At 32.4% G+C, this 22439-nt stretch overlaps 1 protein-coding gene across 2 annotated transcripts in view; it reads right to left on the bottom strand.

Annotated features, from left to right (window-relative positions):
• The window catches only part of LOC148622412 (attractin-like protein 1), a 32119-nt gene extending 14990 nt beyond the window's left edge, over window positions 1-17129 (bottom strand). For both annotated transcript variants that reach the window (XM_088572302.1, XM_088572303.1), the window contains exons 1-13: window positions 16899-17129; window positions 14531-14731; window positions 12184-12312; window positions 8803-8975; window positions 8255-8414; window positions 7777-7870; window positions 6841-7063; window positions 6164-6347; window positions 4727-4881; window positions 3987-4071; window positions 3545-3621; window positions 2986-3129; window positions 1729-1853 (exon numbers count right to left, since the gene is read on the bottom strand). In XM_088572302.1, the coding sequence (XP_088428428.1) occupies window positions 1729-1853; window positions 2986-3129; window positions 3545-3621; window positions 3987-4071; window positions 4727-4881; window positions 6164-6347; window positions 6841-7063; window positions 7777-7870; window positions 8255-8414; window positions 8803-8975; window positions 12184-12312; window positions 14531-14731; window positions 16899-17092 (1944 nt within the window). In that variant the 5' untranslated portion in view covers window positions 17093-17129. The remainder of the gene's footprint in view (window positions 1-1728; window positions 1854-2985; window positions 3130-3544; window positions 3622-3986; window positions 4072-4726; window positions 4882-6163; window positions 6348-6840; window positions 7064-7776; window positions 7871-8254; window positions 8415-8802; window positions 8976-12183; window positions 12313-14530; window positions 14732-16898) is intronic.
• Between the last annotated feature and the right edge of the window lie 5310 nt (window positions 17130-22439).

Below are 22439 nucleotides of genomic sequence, written 5' to 3'. Positions count from 1 at the left end.
TAATGTCAGATAATTATAGCAAATAATTTACATTGTATTAAGAAGCAGTAACTAAATAATTAAATCCACAGATACTGAAAGCAAGGTTTACATCAATACAACAGTGTTCCAGCTAGAAAATTAGAGCAAAGGATCACAAGAAGGTACTGCATCAGACTAAATCAGTATCACAGAGGTACATTATATATATTCTGATTAAAACAAGATTATCAAAGTATTGAATATAACAATAAACAGTCCCTTACAGGTACCAAAGGAAAATAATCCATAAAATAACAGCCAACAGATCAAACACCAATCTAATTAACATAAACTGTTCCAATCAGTCACTACATGTAGGATCTAACAACACAACATTCTACTTTCTCTTCAGATGACCTTTTCAGAGTCCTCAGGGTTTCCCTTTCAATAATGCTTTCAAAACATGAAAGCTAAAATCTGATTGGCTGATCAGGAATGTCATTAAAATCAGTGACTGAATGGAACAATTGATAGGTCTTATTTTAATTAGGTTGACCAAGCATCTAACCACCCTAAGTACACTTACATAAAAAGTATCAGCTCAACATCAGGAATGTACAATATGAAGTTCTAAAATATTTTATGAATTTTACTTTGCTCATTTTGGTAATTTTGTCATACATCATTAAAGATCAGCAACAAAATTTGTTATGATATCTACTCAGACAAAGGTCAGTTATTTAGTGAAAAATCATTGAGGCTGGACCAAATTCAACTTGATTTGTAATTCTTCATTATACACTCATAAACAAAAATATATTTTAATATCTGCAAGCTTTTAGCAAACACGTTTCTATGAAAACAACAATATAGCTGAAATAGGTGAAAAAAGAAGTAAACATACAGTAAAATTCAGATATGAAAATCAATCATGTTTCAAAGCAAAGAAAAAACATGTCTGTTGAAAAAAAAAAACCTGTACAGGTGGAAATGTGTGATTTTCACAAAATTCATCCAGTCCAAAGCCAAGATTTTAATTAAAAATCATTGCAGTGTTACAAAACAAAAACTTCACAACCATACTACATTTACATAAAAACAATCCTTAAAATATCTGCTTGCATTTAGAAAAAAAGTCCTGAATAAATTTGAGACACTGTAGTGCAAACCTATAATACCCTCGGAAGACGTCGATTGTGGACAGATCATTAATATGCTATTGTACTTTGTAACATTTGTTTTCAAAGGGAAAAAAAAGTTATGACTGTTGTTACATATCAATTCCTTCTGAAGAACAATAGACCAATGAGCTCTACACCCTCTATTTTGGCCACTGGTATTGTACATAAAAACTGATGAAGAGTGTGCAGTAGGGATTGTGTATAAACTGAAATTTTTACATGATTACTTAAAAAAAAAAAGCTGATACAAATTCAAATTTAATATGAACACATCAAGACCATTAGGAAAAAGCCTATAAAATACAAAATTGAACTTTAATATGTACCAGTATACATCAAGTATTAATATTCAATACATTAACTTATAAACTAATATGTTTTTTCCCTAAAACTGAACAAAATATTTCACAAGACTATTTCTATTATTAGTAATAACCATATTTTCGAAAATCAAAATATAAATACTTTATATAATTATTTTTCATACTGTTTGTCTGAGCACTAAAACATTTTCTTATCAATATATTTATATTTAACATGGCATCTATATAGCTAGCTACAAAGAGTACACCACATGTAGACTTACCTGTGTTGTACAATTATGTGTACAGGAAGAACCACACCAATGACAGGTACAATCACCATGGATACCGAGACATGTGGATGCACATGTCCTGCAGTCCTTGGCATGTTGACATGTGTCTGAATGGTCTATAAAGGAGAATAAATTTTAAAGTGGAAAAAAATACACATAAACCTCAACACAGTATTACAGCAACATAACTTCTAAAGAAACTCTATTCTACCATCATTATTTTTCACATCAATCAACAACCTACAAAAGGTACAAATTGCATGCCATGATATTATAAAAATTATCTCAATGAAACAACTAATTTTATCATATTTTCTGCTAACTCCTGCTTCTTCCTGACCTTTAAACTATTCAAATGTTAACACTAGATCATTATCAAATATTGTCTGTAAGGAATCTATACTCAGCTTCACATGCAAAACATATTGTTCAAATTTGAAAAAAAAAAACTGGTGTGAAGTTTTATTGACACCTACCAATTTTTAGAATGTGTTCAATAACTTGCTCATTCATATTACAAAATGGCTTCTCCGTAAAATGTGAATAATTAAAATCTGATGACATTTTAATTCCAGATCACAATGTTTACATTGCCGAATCGACCGTGATTTTGTTACCAACACGATTTTCGGTTGTTGGTAATTTGACAAAAAAAAAAAAGATTTACCACTTTATTTTGTGTCAAAAATTCTTCTGAAGGTTATCGTTCCTACTAAATAATTGTTTATTTTCAAACTAATGAGAAATTACATTTTTGTCAACATAGAAATGGACAAATACAATTATCAGTATTTTGTCAATAATCGGCAAATAGCAACAAAAAGAACGGAATTACAATGGAATTTCGCGTTATGAATCATAAAATTCTATTTTGACTGTGCATATTAATCATAAGTACCGATGTTTGCTTTTTTTTAACTGAGAAACGTTTAACAAATAAAAAGAAAGACAACTCTGACTCGATAAAAGAATGGCTGAATCGAAAACGTGCTTAAACTGACGTCGAGTATAGTATGAAAAACTGAGGTTTCCTGGCTCACATTTCAAAAACTACTGATGCAGAGAAATCTGTCTTAAATGATCGATGAATAAACATAAAAATCTGTTTATAACGGACACTTTTTCAAGTCCTTTCATATTTCAAATAAATTTTGTCGTTAACAAAACACCTGTCTGAACCCGACAAAATCTACAACCCAAAAGAAGTTTAGTAGACAGATTTCATTTTAATTCAAAGAGTAAACAAACCTGAGATTTCAGAACCACATGTCCTGTTTGTCTTAATTGTGCCAAACTCATCCTTTGATACACATATCTGACTATCTGTCCACAAACAAATTGATCCTTGTGATGAATTGGTACAGGAATCAATATCACTATAGTTACAGTTACCTAAAACAAGATAAAGCAGCTATCAGGTCTATTTCATAACAAAATTTGTCAACATAAGACAGATTATTAAAGAAACAGCCAAGAAGCCAGTTTGAAAACAAAAATTATGGAAACAAAAATTTTCAAGTTTTAACATGAAAAATTATTATTTGATGTAAGATAATGAATAATACGGCATTACATTGATTTATAAATTACTTACCAATGAAAACTCTAAAGTTATGTACTGATAATCATTCAAAACATGAGAATTTTTTTCACTCATGAATAGCACAATTCTTACAAAGAATCTTTGTGATAAGGAGAAAACAAAGAAAATATCAGACAAATCATTAAATTACACATACTTAAATTTTTCTGATACACATTACCAATAGATGTCTAAATATAACAAGGTCAAAATAAAGATCCATACCTGGAGTAAATACTAATACATTGTCCTCCATCATACCATTAAAACCACCAAAAAGATACATCTGGTCTCTTCCATTTCTAAACATAAATAATTTACAAACACTGTACATTGACTTCTAGTCAATGTTAATGATATCACACACCAAAACTGGTTCTCTCATCTAACCCATTAACAAACTATATATAGAGACTGTAATTCACCAGCATGTACCAACAAATTTTCAATGATGATAAAGGTAAATACTACTATACCATTGTAAATGAACAGATAAGTATATCTTAGTTTTAATACCAAAACATCTTAAAACTGGGCCAAATTAAATTGATCATAACATATCCCAGTATGGTGAAGTTGCAAACCAAGTTTCAAATCATTGCTATTGACATTCTCTGATATAGATAATGTGAAAATAGTAAAAATAGTAAAAAAGAGAATAACTTACTTTTGATGTATAGCAGCAGTGTGCCCATATCTAGCTCCATTACTGGGAAGTTCCAAAGCATTAACATTTAACCAGGTATTACATTCTGTAACAATAACACAATCACTATGTTTCAATACTTATAGATTAATACATGGCCTTTATAATAATGACCTTGTTGTCAGCTTGAGATCTTGATATCAGCCCCAAGGGCTTTAGCCTGAGAGATGATATCAATTGAAGGCTGATAACACAGGCAATATTAAAAAGGCCATGTATTAATCTGTTTATCACATATTTTCATACCAGTCATGAATTATTTAACAAATGTCTCTTTAAAGAAAAACTAGCCAATAGTGTGTGATCCGTAATTTCAACTAACAATGCTACATCAAATTGACTGTGACATCGCCGATGAACAGGATAACATATATGAAGACAGATATTGCCCTAGGGTCAGATAACATACAGAAAACATTGCCTTTTACATACCCAACAGTAATATTATTTAAATGAAAAATGTGATAAAGTCTAATACTTGAAGCATCTATATTCTGCATTCTAAGATACATTTAGCAACCATTCAGTATTTCCATGCTTTATTTAGTTCTGTTCTCTATTCAAAAATAAAAACAAGTCTAAGTAATTAATTTCATACCGAGAATTTAGTTTAACTTTAACTGCTTTGAGTTATATCAATACATGTTAATAAATTACAACAATGTTAATATAGGTATTCTGCCACCTCCAATGTTACATACCAATATCATAAGCCAAGAAATCTAAAGAATAACATTTAGCTCCAAGACTAACGGATGTATCATTATGGGTATTCCCTCCAAACACCAACATTAACCCTCCAATTAAAACAGCAGAATGTAAATAGCGAGGCTGCTGATTCCTTGGTAAAGTTTTCCTGGAAAGAAAAGTTACAATATCAATTTAAAATATAAATAACAGTGTTAAAAAACAATGTCCTACATACCAGTATATAGATTCTCTGTCAAAACAAGAATGGCTCAAAATCTTTCTGTTGGACATGACAATTTTTAGGGAGTGACATCAGCAGGTAGAATGCCATTGTTTGAACTTTTGATGCACAGCGTGCATTACAGAAGGTGTGGCAGATTCCTGTTGGTCAAGACATCAACAATATAACAGCATAGCGGTGAAGAATCAACAAAGTCAAATGTTATTTGAGTATAAAGAGCTCCGTCCATAGCAAATCCAAAAATTATAAGAAATACCCTTTTGCTTTTCAATCTTGAACTTTGTTGCCCCAAAACCAAACAATTCTTTGCTCAAGAGAAAGACATGTCACCTGACCCTACCTATGGTTTGGGACATTCAAATGCCTTTCTAAAAATAACCTAATTCTTTGAAATGACAATGAGTTATTTATAAAATGGATACTGTCATCAATTTGTAGTCATGACAAACCAAAATATCAACACTCATACCAAGAATGGAAGATTTAAATCATATTATGTATGCACGGAACAAGTTAAGCGCATTGCTTATTTGTAATCTTCATACTTGTGATCATAATTTTCTGTTTCACTTTTCACATTGAATTGTCCTATAACAATTTCATTTAATTGTCAATAATAAAATATCAATAAATAAATAGCAGTGATTTAATTCTTTGCGCAAATATTTTGATAATTCACATGTGAAATAATTTCTGTAATTTCACAGTTGGACTTTCATCCCACCAAAACGTCACAACAAGAATATCAATCTGCTGATCAAATAAAAACTTAAAATTTATGTTTAAATTGCAAAAATTTACGAAGAACATTTATACAATAAATAGGATAATCAATTGGTTATTGTGAATAAAAAAAATATAATAACTTGGCCAAGAACACTTGAAGATTTCTTTAACTTGTGCAAGGAACTTATTCTGCTCATTAGTTAAATCTGGGAATTTTCTGCAGTCTTGATTATATTCTGGTTATTATTTCTTTTCCAATTAATTATTCTCTTAGAAAAACAAAATGATGATATACTTTTAAAATAAATAAAAAATCTATATGAATCATCTTCGTAAAAATACATACTCACAATTTCTTGTAAAATCTTCATCAAATAACAGATACTTCATTTAATTTTGTTAAGAATTCAAATAATTATACATGTATGTGTTTTTCAATCCCATCAGTTTTAGCACATTCAAAAATAATGAATATGCTTACCAGAACCTTGTAGTAATATCAAAACTGAATAGTTTATCACTAAGCTGATCACTGGATGTTTCTCCTGCATGGTAACCTCCATACACATAGATCAGTTTAGATATTGGATCATACACACTAGAATGACCAAATCCACCCTCTACAACAGATCCTTGGGTCCTAGGAACTATCCAAGTGTCATTATCTGGAAAATAAATCAAATCATGTTTATAAATGGGAGTTTTACGCATGGTATAATCCAACATATTAATTCTCCAGATTAACCTGCAATAACAGTTATCAATTCAAATGACAAAAATGTACTGCTTCCATGACACAGTAGGTACAGAGAGGTAGACTGAAACACTGTTAGTCAACTCAATGTCAAAATCACAATACTGTTAACCAACTTCATTAAGCAAGCCATTTTTTCTTTCACTAATTTGGCAAGTAAAAATAAATCTGCAAGTAGGTTCCTTCATTATCAAATTTTCCATGTTAGACAGAGTGTACATTGTGAAAATAAATAGCAATGAAATTAATTTGACGTCTGAAAACACAAAAATTAACATCCTCAAAAATAAGTTGGTATACATGCAAGTCTGATGCAATTAAAAATTAAAATCTTATTTAACTACAATGTATATTTTTTGTTGAAATCCTTTCACAAAATGGATATAAATTTCTAGTATACTCACTTATATAATATTCCTGAATTCTGTTCTTGTATCCATAAATAGGACTATATCCAAACAGAATGTACATGACACCATTGATTATATGGGCAGTATGGGAAGCTACAGCAACAGGAGGGGTCGAGTTGTAGTTCTTCAATGTCCATGTGCTGTTGGAAATATCATATATCCATAATTCTTTTGTTGTATCCTTGTCCACAACTCCACCAAACATGTATAAGTTATTCTATAATATGTAAGTAGTATGGTAATTGCTGAATTGAAATCAAAGTGTTGTTAAGCACTGGAGGTTTTTGATCCTCATGAAATTTGTTGTATGAACAAAATTTCAAAGATTACATGATGTAAAATAAAACTGTGATCTATAAGAGATTTATGTGATCCATAAGAGATTTAAATCAACAATCAGCGACCAAGATAACTGATATGGAATTTGGATTAATTGATGGATGGAAGTAATGACAGCCAAAGAAAACTGATTCCAATATACATGTATCAACACATTCATTTTTAAACACTTTAATCACTTTAATAGTAATTGTATATATACATGACCACAAAACAATTTTAAACCTAACTTTTTCACATCCTGTCCGAAAAACAAATTCAGTTTTATAATTTTTTCTTTTGGATTGTTTGCGGGCTTGATGAGAAGGTTCAAAACACTTCAGCAGATGCAGTTATCTGACATGATTAAAACATGGCCACTAATATCATGCAAAAATAATTTTTCTCATAGATTTTTAAAGCCATGGAGTATCCTACACAACTTACCCTCTACATGCATGTTTTCTTAACTGTATTATCAATATTTTTTCTGCTTGAGCAGCATATATCATGAACTATTTCACAGAATTAAAAAAAAGTCACCCTCCCAAATATTTTTTTTTTTAAGTGGCCTTAGAACCACAGCAGAGACATTTTTTTGTATGGCCTTACCTGATATTCAGCGAGTGAGTGACCATATCTATCTTCTGGATTCTTCAGAGATACTGGGGTTATATTATTCCATGTCTCAGTTGTAAAGTCAAATCTATCAATAGAGTTTACATCAGTCAAGTAACAACTACATGTATATAACTTCAAGGAAATTAATGTCAAAATAAAAATATCCTAAATACTAATCATGGTAGATATACAGATATATTTGAGTTTCAGAGTTCATGAATTTCAATTTTTCACCTAATTATTGACATACATGTATATCATCCTGGTCATGAGCACATAATTTTAAATGCTTGACACATTCTAGATACATAAATGTAGGTTTCAAAAGGTTGTGATAAAGTTCCTATAGAAATGAACACTACTATTTAACCCATTATCTCCAGCCTCATTATTGGAAGTTCTAACACACACCATCATACAATACTGCTAAGCATATTTTTAATTAAAGTGACATTATTCAGCAGATTACCTGGCAAGAAATGGTAGACCTTTGTTGAGTGAGTATCCACCAGTAATGTACAGCTGGCTGTTGATCTGTGCTACAGCAGCTGATGCACGACCACCAACCGTACTGTCTATGTCAAATGTAGTCCATAAACCATACTGGGACATCACTGAACAGTCAGAACCTGAAATAAAATCAATTAACACATGTTTGAAGTGACCACAATCACAAATATGCTTGAACTTTGCTTGATACCTGTCATTATATGAAAATGTACTAGCAGTTACCAGTGATCATGCAATGTTATCACTGCATTTTAATGATATTTGTGGCAGTAACTGAAAAGTGCATGAGACATGTACTAAGAGATAAATATTGGAAACTATCTGGAAAATTTGTTGTTACAGTTAAACAATTGTTCTGTTCTCAATTTCTACAGGAAACCCATTGGTGACAGACAGATAGACATACACCTGTCAAAGAAATGGGAGGTTATCACATAATACCTAACCACTTCATGTGTCTGGTTTAAAAGAACTTTCTCTTATGTACATGTACATGAAATAACATACCAGTATAGCTATGGTAGCAGTTGCACTGTGTTCCTGCACAGACACCATTGGTTGAGCAATTGTTAGGGCATATTTCTGTCTGACAAAACTCTCCACCATAACCAGTAAAGCATGAACATGTTTGATTCATACATTGCCCATTGCCAGAACAGTCTTTCTCACAACCACCAACCCTGTAAAGATGAAATAATATAATAACTTTATAAGTTTTATAAAAGTACATCAGGTATTGGATAATATGTAACTCTAAGAAGGAAAGTTAAAGCTCATTCTGTTGTCCATATAGACAACAGCATTTTCTGCTTTTGACAACTCTATTTTTGTGAGTTTATGTTGTCTGTCTCAGGTCTTTCATTAAGAGGCGGTACGAGGTATTTTTACCTGTCTAAGCTACTGAAAGGTACATCCAGATTTGTTTCATCAGTACCAGGCATTGTGATATCACAACCTTTATTACACCCATACTCAGATTTCCTGTTACTGTACTAAGTGTTTCTCCTTTTTTCCGAATAGTAGACCATAATGATGTGAAAAAAAATACAAGAGACTCCCAGGAGCCTGAATCACTCACCTGGTAAAATTTCTGCCTTTCAATGGCAATAAATTTAACAAGCAGGTGTACAACAATTTTGACTCAAGAGACTTCGGTAGGACATATCATAAGGATCATTTCAGAAACTGATATCGGCTGAAAACTAAATAAGCTACTTTTCATCTTTCAAGGCCAATAACTCTTAAAGGGAGTTGTCTGACAACTTTGATACCTTGGGAGACTTTTGTAGGCCTTATATTATAATAAGGATCATTTCAGTACTTGAAAGAATTCGGTTGAATCTACTGAATAAGGACATGTATGAGAAAAACTTCAGACTAACTCCTTTGTTATATTTTTAGCAACAGTGGTCATGTATTTCCACATATCAAAAATCCTCAGTTGTAGAAAAATACAGTATTAAAGGAATATTCATACCAAATTTGGATCCAATTGGTCTGGTAGTGTCAGAGCATAAGATATTTGAAAGAAATAACAATGAAAATAGCAAAAAACTTTGAAAAGCAATAACTCCAACATGGCTTAACAGATTAAAACAAAAATTTTGAGAAATAGATCCCATTATGCAGAACACTTTCATCCCATATCAGAATTTGACTAAGTCTACGGTTTTGGAAATATGTGTGAAAAACTAGCCTGACCCCTTTTGCTGTATTATATGTAATTGCAGCCATGTTTATTGACGGATCAAAAATCACCACATCAGTTCTATGCAAGATACCCCAAGGTACATTCATAACATTTGGTTCAAATTGGTCAAGTAGTAACAGAGGAGAAGAGTTTTGAAAAATTGTTCATGACGACGACAATGGACAATGAGAATGGAAGTCAAGTGGTGGTAATAGCTCATATGGCCATTGGCAATTTGCAGAAATCAAATTTATCAAACTGAAAACGTACTTGAACTAGACCAAAGGAACGTTTTTTTTCTCAACAATAAAATATCACTAATTCTTTCCTCTTCAAATATAAAGCGAAATACATATAACATACCAATCACCTTCGACCAATACCAGCACTGGTGCCACAGGCCCTCTGGTTGATATTGGCATCTTGGGATGGTATGGCATATACGGGTTTTGCCATGTACTATTCTTCATGTATTGATTTACTAATTTTTCCTGAGATAATGTTAATTGGTAGAAAAAACTGTGACCAACTATGGGTCTTAACTGAGGGTATGTGAAAAGTCATTTTGGTGAATGTGACCCACTAAAAGTGGGTCAGTTGGCAGGCACATGTATGCATATGGTCCACAATGTCACAGAACTCTACATATATATTATGTAATCAGTCAACAATAAGCAAAGCTGAAGCTCATAAATGGAAATCAATACTACCTCCCTTTTATAGTACCTATACAACTGAATAAAAGGTAAAATACTGTTGTTTTTATGTACAATGTATTTACATAGAGCATTATCACTTTGAGTAGTGAAAATTATTGATATTGATTGGCAATTTAGAGGTTCACATCCCTGTTATTATTGTCATTGTGAATTGGACAGTGGAATGGATGCCATTTATAGATCTATAGTACATGTTCTAGTACTCATTATAACATACACTAAACCTGTCTGAAAACAGTTCAAAAACAAATGTATAATAGAAAACAGGGTGGAACTAAATACGTTTCAGAATTGGCTATGATAAAAATTTTGTCGATTGAAAAATAACATAAATTTTCCATGTGCATATTTTGTTTATTGCACTTCACCTGATAAACAATATGCACATGGAAAATTTATGTTATTTTTCAATAGACAAAATTTTTATCATAGCCAATTCTTATAAATTAATTTTAAAACATATTTTTATCTTTAAACATGAGAAAAGTAGCTATGAATTTAACTGAAAAGGGGCGTGTCAATATTTTTTTATCCACTGAGATATAACAAAATTATTTTATCCAGTCAGATTAAAGTATTTATCTCAAATTAATTTACATTTATGTGAACATGAAAATTTTATGATATTTAAACTAACATGTTATGTAGGAGATAGTCCAATGAACATAGAACTTAATGTAAACTTTCCTTTACAAGTAAACCATAAATTGATAAAGGTTTAAACCATTTTAATGAGGTCTTTGTAAATAACCAATAAATTATACAACAGAACGCAGTATTGATAGTGATCACTTCCTTGTTACATGCAATTGATCAGCTCAGTTTAAATGTTATTTTCATCATTTGAAAAAAAATTGGCAGTGCTTTAAATTCAGCAGAAAGGTACTTTCCTGTCTTATATATTAAATTAATAAATGTTACCAAAGCTTGTCTGGCAAAATTGTCTTCCATAATTTTGAATCATTTCATTTTACTTTTATGAAACCCTTCATTTAAATAGCAGTGAGAAAATAGGTAAAAAATGATAATACAATGTATATCACTATACATGTATATACATTTACATTGACAAAACTTAAGGGAATGTAATATGTCAGTATGGTATACAACTGTACATGGTGCTTCAGATAGTAAATTAAATTAAATTTAAATTAAAGATTGAGATCATAGGAATTCTTGTTTGTCACATGACCAATGAATCTTGTGTATTATTTATAGTCACAGAATCACTTAGTACCTATCAGCCTCATTATAGGGAAAACTCACCATGAACCAAAGCAAAGCTCCCCACATTCCTAGACTCAAAATGTCAAATGGTTGGTCAAATGACAACTTTTGAAAGAATCATTTTCTGCTTTGCCGACATTAAAGAATAAAAATATTCATATTACTTAACTACAAAGCTGTATACGAACATGGACAGACCAACCTAATATCCATATATCCTGTTTTTAGTGGTACTCAGTACAAGGCACTCACCTGTAGGTTATATTGAATCCTGACATATTGTATGCAGCATCACTATAAAAATATATGTAGGCTTTTCCAGAATAGGTAACTATCTCCTGTAAAGCTGTGTCATCAATATTTTGTTGTCGTATCAAACCACTGAAAAGAAAAAGAAAAATTCCAAAGGTTCAAGACTGAGGAAAGCTAAAGATATTCTCTACATACATGACAAAGTAACACTGTGTTAACAAAACCCAGTATATCAAAGACTGTTGAAAAATGACTCCATACCAGTAAATTTACAATACAATAATTCTACATTTATAAAAAGCGATCTTAAGAAATTAGTCAAAAGAGTCTTGCTACAGTCTACTATTGTAATTTACCAACCAAATTCATTGAATGTCTAATTCATTTATTATCATACATTGTATCTATAGTAAAGCTGTTCATTTTTTAAAAGGGTCAGAAGCTGAATTGTAGATAAAATACAGCTTAATATAAACAAAAAACAATGCAGTTTTTGCCTCAGGTATTTTTAAATATTTTGTAAGCATAGCAGTGCTGATATGGCTTTACATTAATTACATGTAGTTTACATCGGCCATCCTTTCCCAAATTCCATTACTGTACTTAATGAAAGATAAATTCTAACTGTCAAGACTATGAAATTAACATATAGAAATTATAGAATCTCTGGTGATGACAGTCAGCAAGGTCTGAGTGTTTATCACATTATTTTATGACAGCTAGTATATTACCCTAACTAAAATCCAATCCCTCACAACTCATGTTGATAAGTATGTAAAATCCAAAAAATTGTTTTTAATAGCAAAACTGCATGTGTACATAGAATAAAAATAGTCAGTTCTTCTTAAAACTCTCTATAGCTCATAATTTTCTCTGTAGGAAAGTCCTACATAATGAACTGAAAGATGTTGATCACTTTACAAAAGGAGAATGGTATATACTCGTTTTTGACCCTGTTATTGAATTAATACATGAATTCACACCTGTCATTTTGTCAATGATCCTAAATTTGTCTCCAAATAATCTTTTGATATCAATGAAACAATGTAATTTTTAATAGTGACTTCATCAATCTTTAAGTAGAAGGAGAATTAACAAAGGGAAAATATATTATTTTCGCAAATGGCATCCACAAATGTATATACATCTATTGGAATTGGGAGGTTTTTGGATGGGTTTTCAATCTCAGCATACACATGTTAGAGTCACATGCTTTAACAAACTAAATACATGTATTGTGCCTAAGTTGTCTTGATTCAAAAGACTTTTATGGTCTGAATATTTAAGTTCTTGACACATGTGGCAAAAGTCTCTTGCAAGAAAAATGTAATGAAGTGAAGTATTTTTCACCATCTGGCAGAATTTAAACATTTTGACTCCACTCTTTGCACTAAGTAAGGTTTACATGTTAATTAAGGATGAACTGCATTTTACAAAACTTTGTATAGTATTAAGTTTATGATCAGCACCTAATTTTTATGTAAACCAAACACACCCCTTTTTGCCCCTGGTGTGGACTGAAATTCTAAAATGTATTCCCTTAACGGCATGTAGCTGGCCAAAAAAATTGAAAAAAATAGGGTAGGTACATTGTAGGCAAGATTTTGTTTTACTCTTTTTTATTGTGTCTAAAACAAGTTGTTCGAAAATTTTTAACTTTAAGTCAGCCAAAAGAAACATCAGTACAATGAGAATATTATTGTAACTTGATATAATACATGTACATGTTGTTAAAACAATTAGGAGTAATTCATTTTCCTTTCAAATTTTCATCATTTCAAGTTTGAACTATGTGAAGATTAGCAGTAGTATAAAAAAAACTTTTGTCGCAAAAAGTCAAAATTAAAAAAATGGAAGACTGCAGTTGAAAATCACAAGTCATCAGTAGTTAAATATGTCATTCGGCATAAACATGCAATACTTTTAAAAGGAGATGTGACACAAATAATATCATCTCATAAACATTCGTATTTATAAAACTATAGTATGTTTAGATACGAGTGTATCAAGTGTTTCCTCATCAGGTTAGTGCTTAATAAAGTTAGAATGATTTTTTGTATTTTCACGATGACCTAATTAATAAGTATAAATGAAAACAGGAAGTAACGCTTTATTACCATATACGGAAATACTACATCATTGATTCTCAATCTCCATTTGGATACATTGAAAATGTATACACGTGTCCAAAAAAATTAATACATCTTTGAAAACAGCTCGTGTATATGATGCACAGTGGTCCATTGATCTGTGTATAGGTGCAATAATTGTGTTTAGAAAGTAAGAAGACTAAATTTCTTCATGTTTTCTGTCAGCTTTTCATTTTGGTGCCAACAAAAATATTTACCTGAAAGCTACCAATAGAGGTGAAAATGTTGAATCTCCATCATATATATATAGATGATCCCATCCACATTCTGTAGAGAACTGTTTAAACTGCAGATGAATTGGTTGTGTGTTGTTCTCTGGTGCTATTAGCCAGGTACACTTATTATCTTCAGAATAATTTCCATAACCATCAAATATCAGACCATCTTTTTCTGTTAGTCTACAAGTACCAAGTTAAATAGAGTTAAGGGACTGAAGTTCGTGTAAATTTGTAGACAATGAATACACTACATGTAGTTCACAAGGTATACCTATTCCCCCTTCTCAGTGTTTTACAAATTTAAGTTGAGATAAAGGATATTACAGACACTGTGAAGTCGGCCTCATACCTTGACCTACACTTAGAAATCGACGGTAAAGGAAAGCTATTGACCAAACTTTACGACAAACGTGATGACTTTTCATTCAGAATTGTCAACTTTCCTTTCATCTTTGGCAACATCCCTTCAGCAACTGCGTATGGAGTGTTCATATCACAACTCATACGTTATACCAGAGCTTGCCGAAACTACGCAGATTTTTTGTATCATGCTAGAATTTTAACAAATAGGCTTCTGGAACAAGTTTATGTTGCTACAAGATTGAAGTCCTCACTAAAGAAGTTTTATGGTCGTCATCATGAACTTGTGGATCGTGATGGTGTATCCATCTGCACCATGAAAACTGATTTATACAATGGGTCATAGTTTTCCTTTCCTAGTTTGTCTACTCCGGACTTGACTTTTTATGAGCAACTCGGTGGGTTTTTCTAGAAAAGCAGAGGACGCTTACCCTACCGGTGCATCTGGTCCATGCTCCCAGTTTTTAGTGGAGTCCGAGCTGCTCATTTGCTTTTGTTACTTTGTATGTATGATTTTAGTTACTTTATGTTGTGTGTGTCCGTTTTCCATGTCTGGTCTTTGTCCCTGGATTACATTCTTTTGATTACTGCTATAACCTTGGTTCCCTTGATTACTCTTCCATAACATGGGGGATTGAGAGAAAAAAACAGCAGTTCTTTTTGTAGCAATGGAAAAAGAAAGGGGGATTCCTTTCATAGCGATGTATAAATGAATATCAGATCAAATAGAATGTTGATTTCTTTCTGGATTCAGGATATTTTTTGTTCCAGCGCTACTCCAACAATGCTAGAGGTTGTCTGGCAAGCTATTTTCTGACTTGGTGCCATCCTAACCTGTAGCATCTGACATGTTGAATGCCACAGCTAATGTGAATTAACTTGTGTTTTAAAAGTCTTTTATTTACATTAAAGAAGTTTAACCTACCAGAAATTGAGCGATAAAAATCCTAAATATTTGATAAATACCTAGACAATATTTGTAATGAAGACAATTGTCAAAAGGACAAGCCATTTTGAATTAGGTCACTAAATTTACGAAATACAATATGTTTTTGACAAAACGAACTTAAAGTTGGTAAAGGCAATTCGTTGGATAATTTGATATGTTCGTTTTGCAAATTTTAAAATCCATAATTTTATCAAGCGGAATTACACACTCAAAAAGCTAAAAACTAAATATACTGTAAAGTTTATTTTAACTACTTTTACAAAGGATTTTCAGGGTTGCTGGATTTTCTCATCAGGTAGGTCATTTGATTTTCTTCAGTTTAGTCACCTTCTCCTGTGTTATGGTAAGAGCAATTCGTTGGATAATTTGATATGTTCATTTTGCAAATTTTAAAATCCGTAATTTTATCAACCGGAATTACATACTCAAAATGCCAAAAACCAAATATACTGTTAAGTTAATTTTAACTGCTTTTACAAAGGATTTTCAGGATTGCTGAATTTTCTCATCAGGTAGGTCATTTGATTTTCTTCAATTTAGTCACCGTCTCCTGTGTTATGGTAAGGAAACTATAAAACGTTTTAATTGGCAAATAGTTAGCAATAATTTTAACAATTTCAAAGAACGGCGGAACGAGCGTTATGCAATATGGCACACGGAAGTAAGAGGTTAGGGTATGGAGGAACGAAATTCTAACCTCTTTCTTTGCAGGATTAGTTCCAGCGCCAAATCCCACAAGGGATTAATAGAATGTATGAAATGATGGAAGCAAATTTATTGTGTTTAATAAATTTGTGTATAGAGCATGTCCATGTCAGCATTTTAAACAATGTACATACAATGGATTGGATATACTGTGTACATGTAACTTTGTAAGTTGTACATGGATCACCTAATAACAGATTATTTATTTCCATCATTTTTCATTTACCAAAGGAGTGCGTGAGTCACACATATTGAAACTGTTTAAGGTCAACAATGTATTTGCAATAGAATAAAAACGAAAACAATCCTATACTCGGGTACATCATCACATACCTGACTCTTCCAGAACAGTGTTGACATGACGGTCCTTTCCATCCTTTGTAACAGACACAAGACTCGTTCACACAGCTTCCTTCATAGCAGTTAGTGCTACCGCATTGTGTTTTACATAACGATTCAGAAACAAGGTAAATTAAAACAAACAAAACCACAAAAAATAAAAAAAACCGATGTTGTTTCTCATGCATAATGTCAATAAAAGCCGGAAATGAACGAATGAGCCGGAAGCAAATAATCGCCCTAATTCGGAAATCATACAAGTAATGACCAAATTTTATACTAAGTGGCAACGCACAAGAAAGGCTACAGTATAATATGGGATTGGCATTGCCTAAATCAGCGAACACCGTGAGCTTTACCATACATGTACCGTCTGTGCGAGACTTGTAAAAACGATAATGGACATTACAAAGGGGAGGGGGAGTCGACCCGGATGAAAATTTTTGCTTCGCAATTGCAATATTTTTATTTATATTTAACCAGCAAGCAAGATCAATATTTCTATTAGAAAATCTATCATGTTAATTAATTGTGGAGTTTTTTTTAATAAATGAATAACTTGAACAATTTTTCCCCAAAATTCCAACCCCATACACCAATTTTCTCCTCGCTGTCAAAATTGTCAATAACTTTATAGCACATCGCAATACTGTACATGTTTTATCCCTTGAGGGCATCTCTTTTTCTTTGAAAGTACTAGGCAGGATTCAGTAATAAAAGTTAACATGAATGTTCCTTACGAATAACCGTTTAGATTTTGATCCATTAAAAACACATCCAACGTTGCTATAGATAAAAAAAATGTGCGTACTCATCGTTCGTCCGGTCGTCATTTGCCGTTGTTTACATTTTCAAATATCTCCTCCTTTGATATTGCAACCTTACTTAGCATGAATTAATGTTCTTTCGGGTACCCCATACAGACTGTCTGTGTGGAGTTTTATCCTGCCTTTTTTCTCTGGCGAAAAGCGGCTATTTGTTTTTTTTTTGTTTGTTTTTTTGTTGTTGTTGTTGTTGTTTTTTTTTTGGGGGGGGGATAGGACTGAAAAATATTAGAACAATAAAAGAACCTGCCTTTTTTATTTTTCTTTATGGCCTATCCTGGCATTTTATTTCTTTAAGATTTTAAACCTGTCTTTTTATTTCAAATTTGATCCTAGCTAGCCTCACCATAAAAATCAAATGGTAGTTCCTTAAGGGATAAAATACAAGAATTCTGCGAATAACTAGAACAATACGCTGTAACTCCCCCCAACTTAAATTTTCCTCCGGATTATCCATGAATCGGTCCGCCTAGGCACTGTGATATTTTTGCACGCAAGCAAATAAGGTTTGTTTGTACATGACATGACACGCGAGGCCCAATAGTTACAGAGGAGAAGACTTGAAATTGTAAATCGACGGATCTTTTTGAAAATGTCGGCATATGATTGCTTAAACAAGCTGAGCAGTATTACCCCATGCCGGTCAAATATAAGCTAAATGTAATGGTTTTTGAGTTATATTTGAAATTAAGCTTGAATGTGTCCGATCAGGATTTTGATGTAACAAATTTACAAAGTCCCTAATACGTTTCCGAAACCTCCAAATTGATTTGGCTCAAAATTCGAAAAAAATATATATCCACAGTGGGAATATGAAATCAAGATTCATTCAGTGGTGTAGGAGTAAAGGAAAAGGGACGGACACCCGTGTTCCCATATTCATAAATACGAACAAACAAACACCCAATACATCAAAACAAGGACGACCATACAATTACACTACCGATCAGGTAGGTGGTGATCGATATTCTATGAAACTTTTTTTATTTATATCGGTGAAATATAACGAGAATGGTTATGGTGAATATGTCAACGAGACAACAACCCCACCGTGATGAAAGATGTCAACTCAAGGCCACCCATGGGTCTTAAACGAACGGCAAGGAAACCCTCTCACCACAGTGTAGGCTATAGATGCCCCAAAAGCAACATTATACTCATGGTATGTAGCGAAATAGTTGCCCCTATATATTCCAGCAACACAAAAGTACACTGTAAGTGAATACGAAACAATACATGCAGAGGCAAGAAATTCCTGACTTGTGACAGGTGCAAAAAATGTGACGGCGTTAAAGTACTATGGCGTGACCACAACCTTTTCCCCTTTAAATTTGGCCCACTGCGGAAAACTTATTACACAACTAAACTCACCTAAAAATCTTTTTAAAAAGGCCTTAGTCCCTTGTAAGAACAGAAATAAAGAAACAGATTATAAATAACACAAATGAACAAAGTACTACTAGCAGTTGATTACTGACATACCAGCTCCACACCATTTTAAACCTACAAAAAGTCATGTCCTTATCGTGTTTGAAAATCAATTCCAATTTTTCTTGTGCGGGGTTGAGAACCACATTCATACAATAAGGACATACCCCGTGTCATGATCGAAAACAGCTTTTAGATATAGTGTGTTAGTTTCTATGTAAAGACCATATTATCGAATAAATTTGCTATCTGAACGACATAACTATATCCCTTACGTATTAGCTTATTTACTGGCTTAGTCTACTTATTGGGTGAGTACTGGGCTTTCCGTGCATTATGAAGAATACTACCATAAAATATAGGGTGGGCGAAACCCGTACGTATTAACCGTTTACAAGTACATTTGTATTTGAGAATGAGTTCCTTGTATCGGTTGAAAAAAAAGTGCGAATCTTTTTACGAGCTTGTGATATGATCGAAAACCTTGAAGAAATAATTTTTCAGTTACATAAAGATTTGTTTCGTTAAAATCCAAAACATTGTCACAAATCGAACCAATTGTGATGTGTAAACACCATATGAAGCCACCATCTGAAAACGGAATTAACAACAGGGAATACAAAATCATCCCTTTTATCTTAAATTTACCAATATTGATGTGAATACGGGCATTTTTTATTATTAATGTTTGCTTTCTTCAACGAAAGTTCTGCAGGAACTTTAAGAGCCAAAATACCGTCCAAATGTCGGAAAGTGTTATTGAATTTATCTACCAAATGTAGTTTCCAAGGGTCTTTATTTATTTTAGCCATAAATTGTGATTTGTAACAATACAGAAAGAGGTCAGCAATAACTGGTGCACTGGGTTCATTGGGAATTCAAATAAATTGACAATACATGGTATCGCCAAAGCTAACGACATTGTTGTCCAACAGGAACTCGAGTGCTGTAAGCATATCAAAAGAAGCTAAATTCAAAGGACCATTTGATAATGTATTCGTCTTCGGCTGCAAATAACGACGATAGCATTAGCCTGTACAGTCCTACTAATTCGTTAGACCTGTTGAGAAAGTCCATTTCTTTTCTTCACTTAAACGTGCAGAGTCTGATCCAAAAACTCGATTATATTGCAGCTGAATACTCAGTTTTTTTTATATTTTATCGTTTTCAGAATCGTGTTTGAATAGCAGACACACGATTGGCATGATTGATATACTAGTCTGTCAGGTACCTTTCCACAACGATAAAGGACCGCAAAAAATATCTGGGGTAAGGTCGTAGTCTAAGTGAAGGAAAATTTTATAGCATTATGGGAACTCGGCGATCTGAACCACTTAACTTGGAAGTTGTTTGGATACAACTTAAGTTAGATGGATAAAACGCGTTGTATGGAACGCAAAATAAAATCGAAATATGGAATCAAGCTGAATATTCATTCGACTTATCGATAAATGATTTGCACGCTGATTACATTATTATAACGAGTGACTTTAATGATAATCAACTCGAAAGACTTAACTCAAAAGTGAAGTCATTAAGAACGCAATTTGACCTCCACCAACTTTTAGAGGAACCGACAAATTTTACTGAAAATCTGCTATTGATCTGATTTAAACGAATAATCTTAATCGTATTTAATATATCACAGTTAGCCCTTCATTATTCGACCGCGTTATCACTGTCCAATCGTTGGTTTTATAAATGTTAATAAAAACTGTCATAATATTTACATACGTATGATATGGCTTTATGGAAGAGAAGACATTGATTCGTATAGACAAAACCTAGCTAAAAAGACTTAGACTCTATTTTCGCACGCTAATACATGAATAAAGTACATGAACAAAGTACACGCGAAGATCGTATAGAATCCCATAACAAGCTTATTTAAAGACTGGTAGATGAAACACCACACTCAAAACAATGTTGGAATACATATAAGCTTTTAACGAATTTTAAATCGCGATACCCTCTTAAATTGATGAGTTGAATTCCGATGACTGCGAGAAGCAAACAAATTTAACTATTGTTTTTTGTTGCGCAGCCAAGTGTCGATGATTCAAATAATCAAATAACGTTTTACCCCATCAAGCGGAAGTTGTTATCAAATTAACGGATACCATAATTTTAGAACGAGATGTCGAAGGTGTCCTCAAAATTCTTAACTCTTAATCTTCGGGTCTGGACCTTATAAGCCCTAGACTTTTGAATGAGGGCGCTAAGGAACTGAAGTACCCTTTAACCAAATTATTTAACTTGTCCTTGCTCTCTCAATATTTCCTGGCTCTTGGAAACGAGCTGATCTGACCCCTAATCAAATCCGGTAATCAGAATCAAGTTAAATCTATAGACCCATTTCTATCTTAAGTATAAAGTCAAAATGTATGGAGCGATATGTATGCAAATATGTCCACAACTTTCCAATATTTGATGGCATTATAACTCATTATTAATTTGGGTTTACTAGTGTTGATCAAGCTGTGAATCAATTAACTTTTATTACACATCAATTTTGTCAAGCTATAGACAGTGAAAAGAAATTCGTAATGTATTTTGTGATATAAATAAAGGTTTTAATAGAGTTTTGTATAAGGGACAATCGTTTTAAGTACCAGTCGACATAAAATTCGGACAATGCCAATGGTAAAGTGATTCACGGTGTAGCAAAAACGTACCCACCAAACAAACAATGCTTTTTCAGTCTACATATGCTGTACTTTTACATAATAATAACCATTTCTACATTCATATCTGCACTTATTAGAAAACCATACAATCATTTTCCACTGAAATCCACCAAATGAAACCAAGTCAAGAACGATAACTCTTGCAAAGTGCCAATTTCATGTATAAACTATATAAGTATTATCTCAAAAGCGCAACAACCAAATGAAAAACTGAGACTGGTTATATGATCAGTAACTGTTTCAGAACAAGAAATAAAACTGAATTCGATTGGTTTTGACATGCATGAATCACATTCAGTCCGATTTTTAGAAAGACTGCTACTTAATTAAAACATGGTATATCTGTAAAACTACTGGGTTGGCTTACATGTTATTTGTCACACAGGGCTCGGCACTTTGTTATTAATGGTCAAAATTCTGTTTCGTTGTAAGTTAAAGCGGGAGTGCCTCAAGGATCTATCTTAGGACCTCTCTTGTTTGTTCTTTTTATTCATGATATTGTTGATGATATAAATGCATCGATAAAATTGTTTGCAGACGACACAAGTATTTATATTTTTGTTGACAATCCAAACGAGTCATCGGATATTTTGAAC

Source organism: Perna viridis, chromosome 3 (assembly GCF_037379345.1).
Source record: "Perna viridis isolate PV_CMFRI_1.1 ecotype Kerala chromosome 3, ASM3737934v1, whole genome shotgun sequence".
In the NCBI taxonomy this organism is placed as follows: domain Eukaryota; kingdom Metazoa; phylum Mollusca; class Bivalvia; order Mytilida; family Mytilidae; genus Perna; species Perna viridis.
The sequence above is the reverse complement of the archived record's forward strand: the minus strand, read 5'-3'. Positions and strand labels throughout refer to the sequence as shown.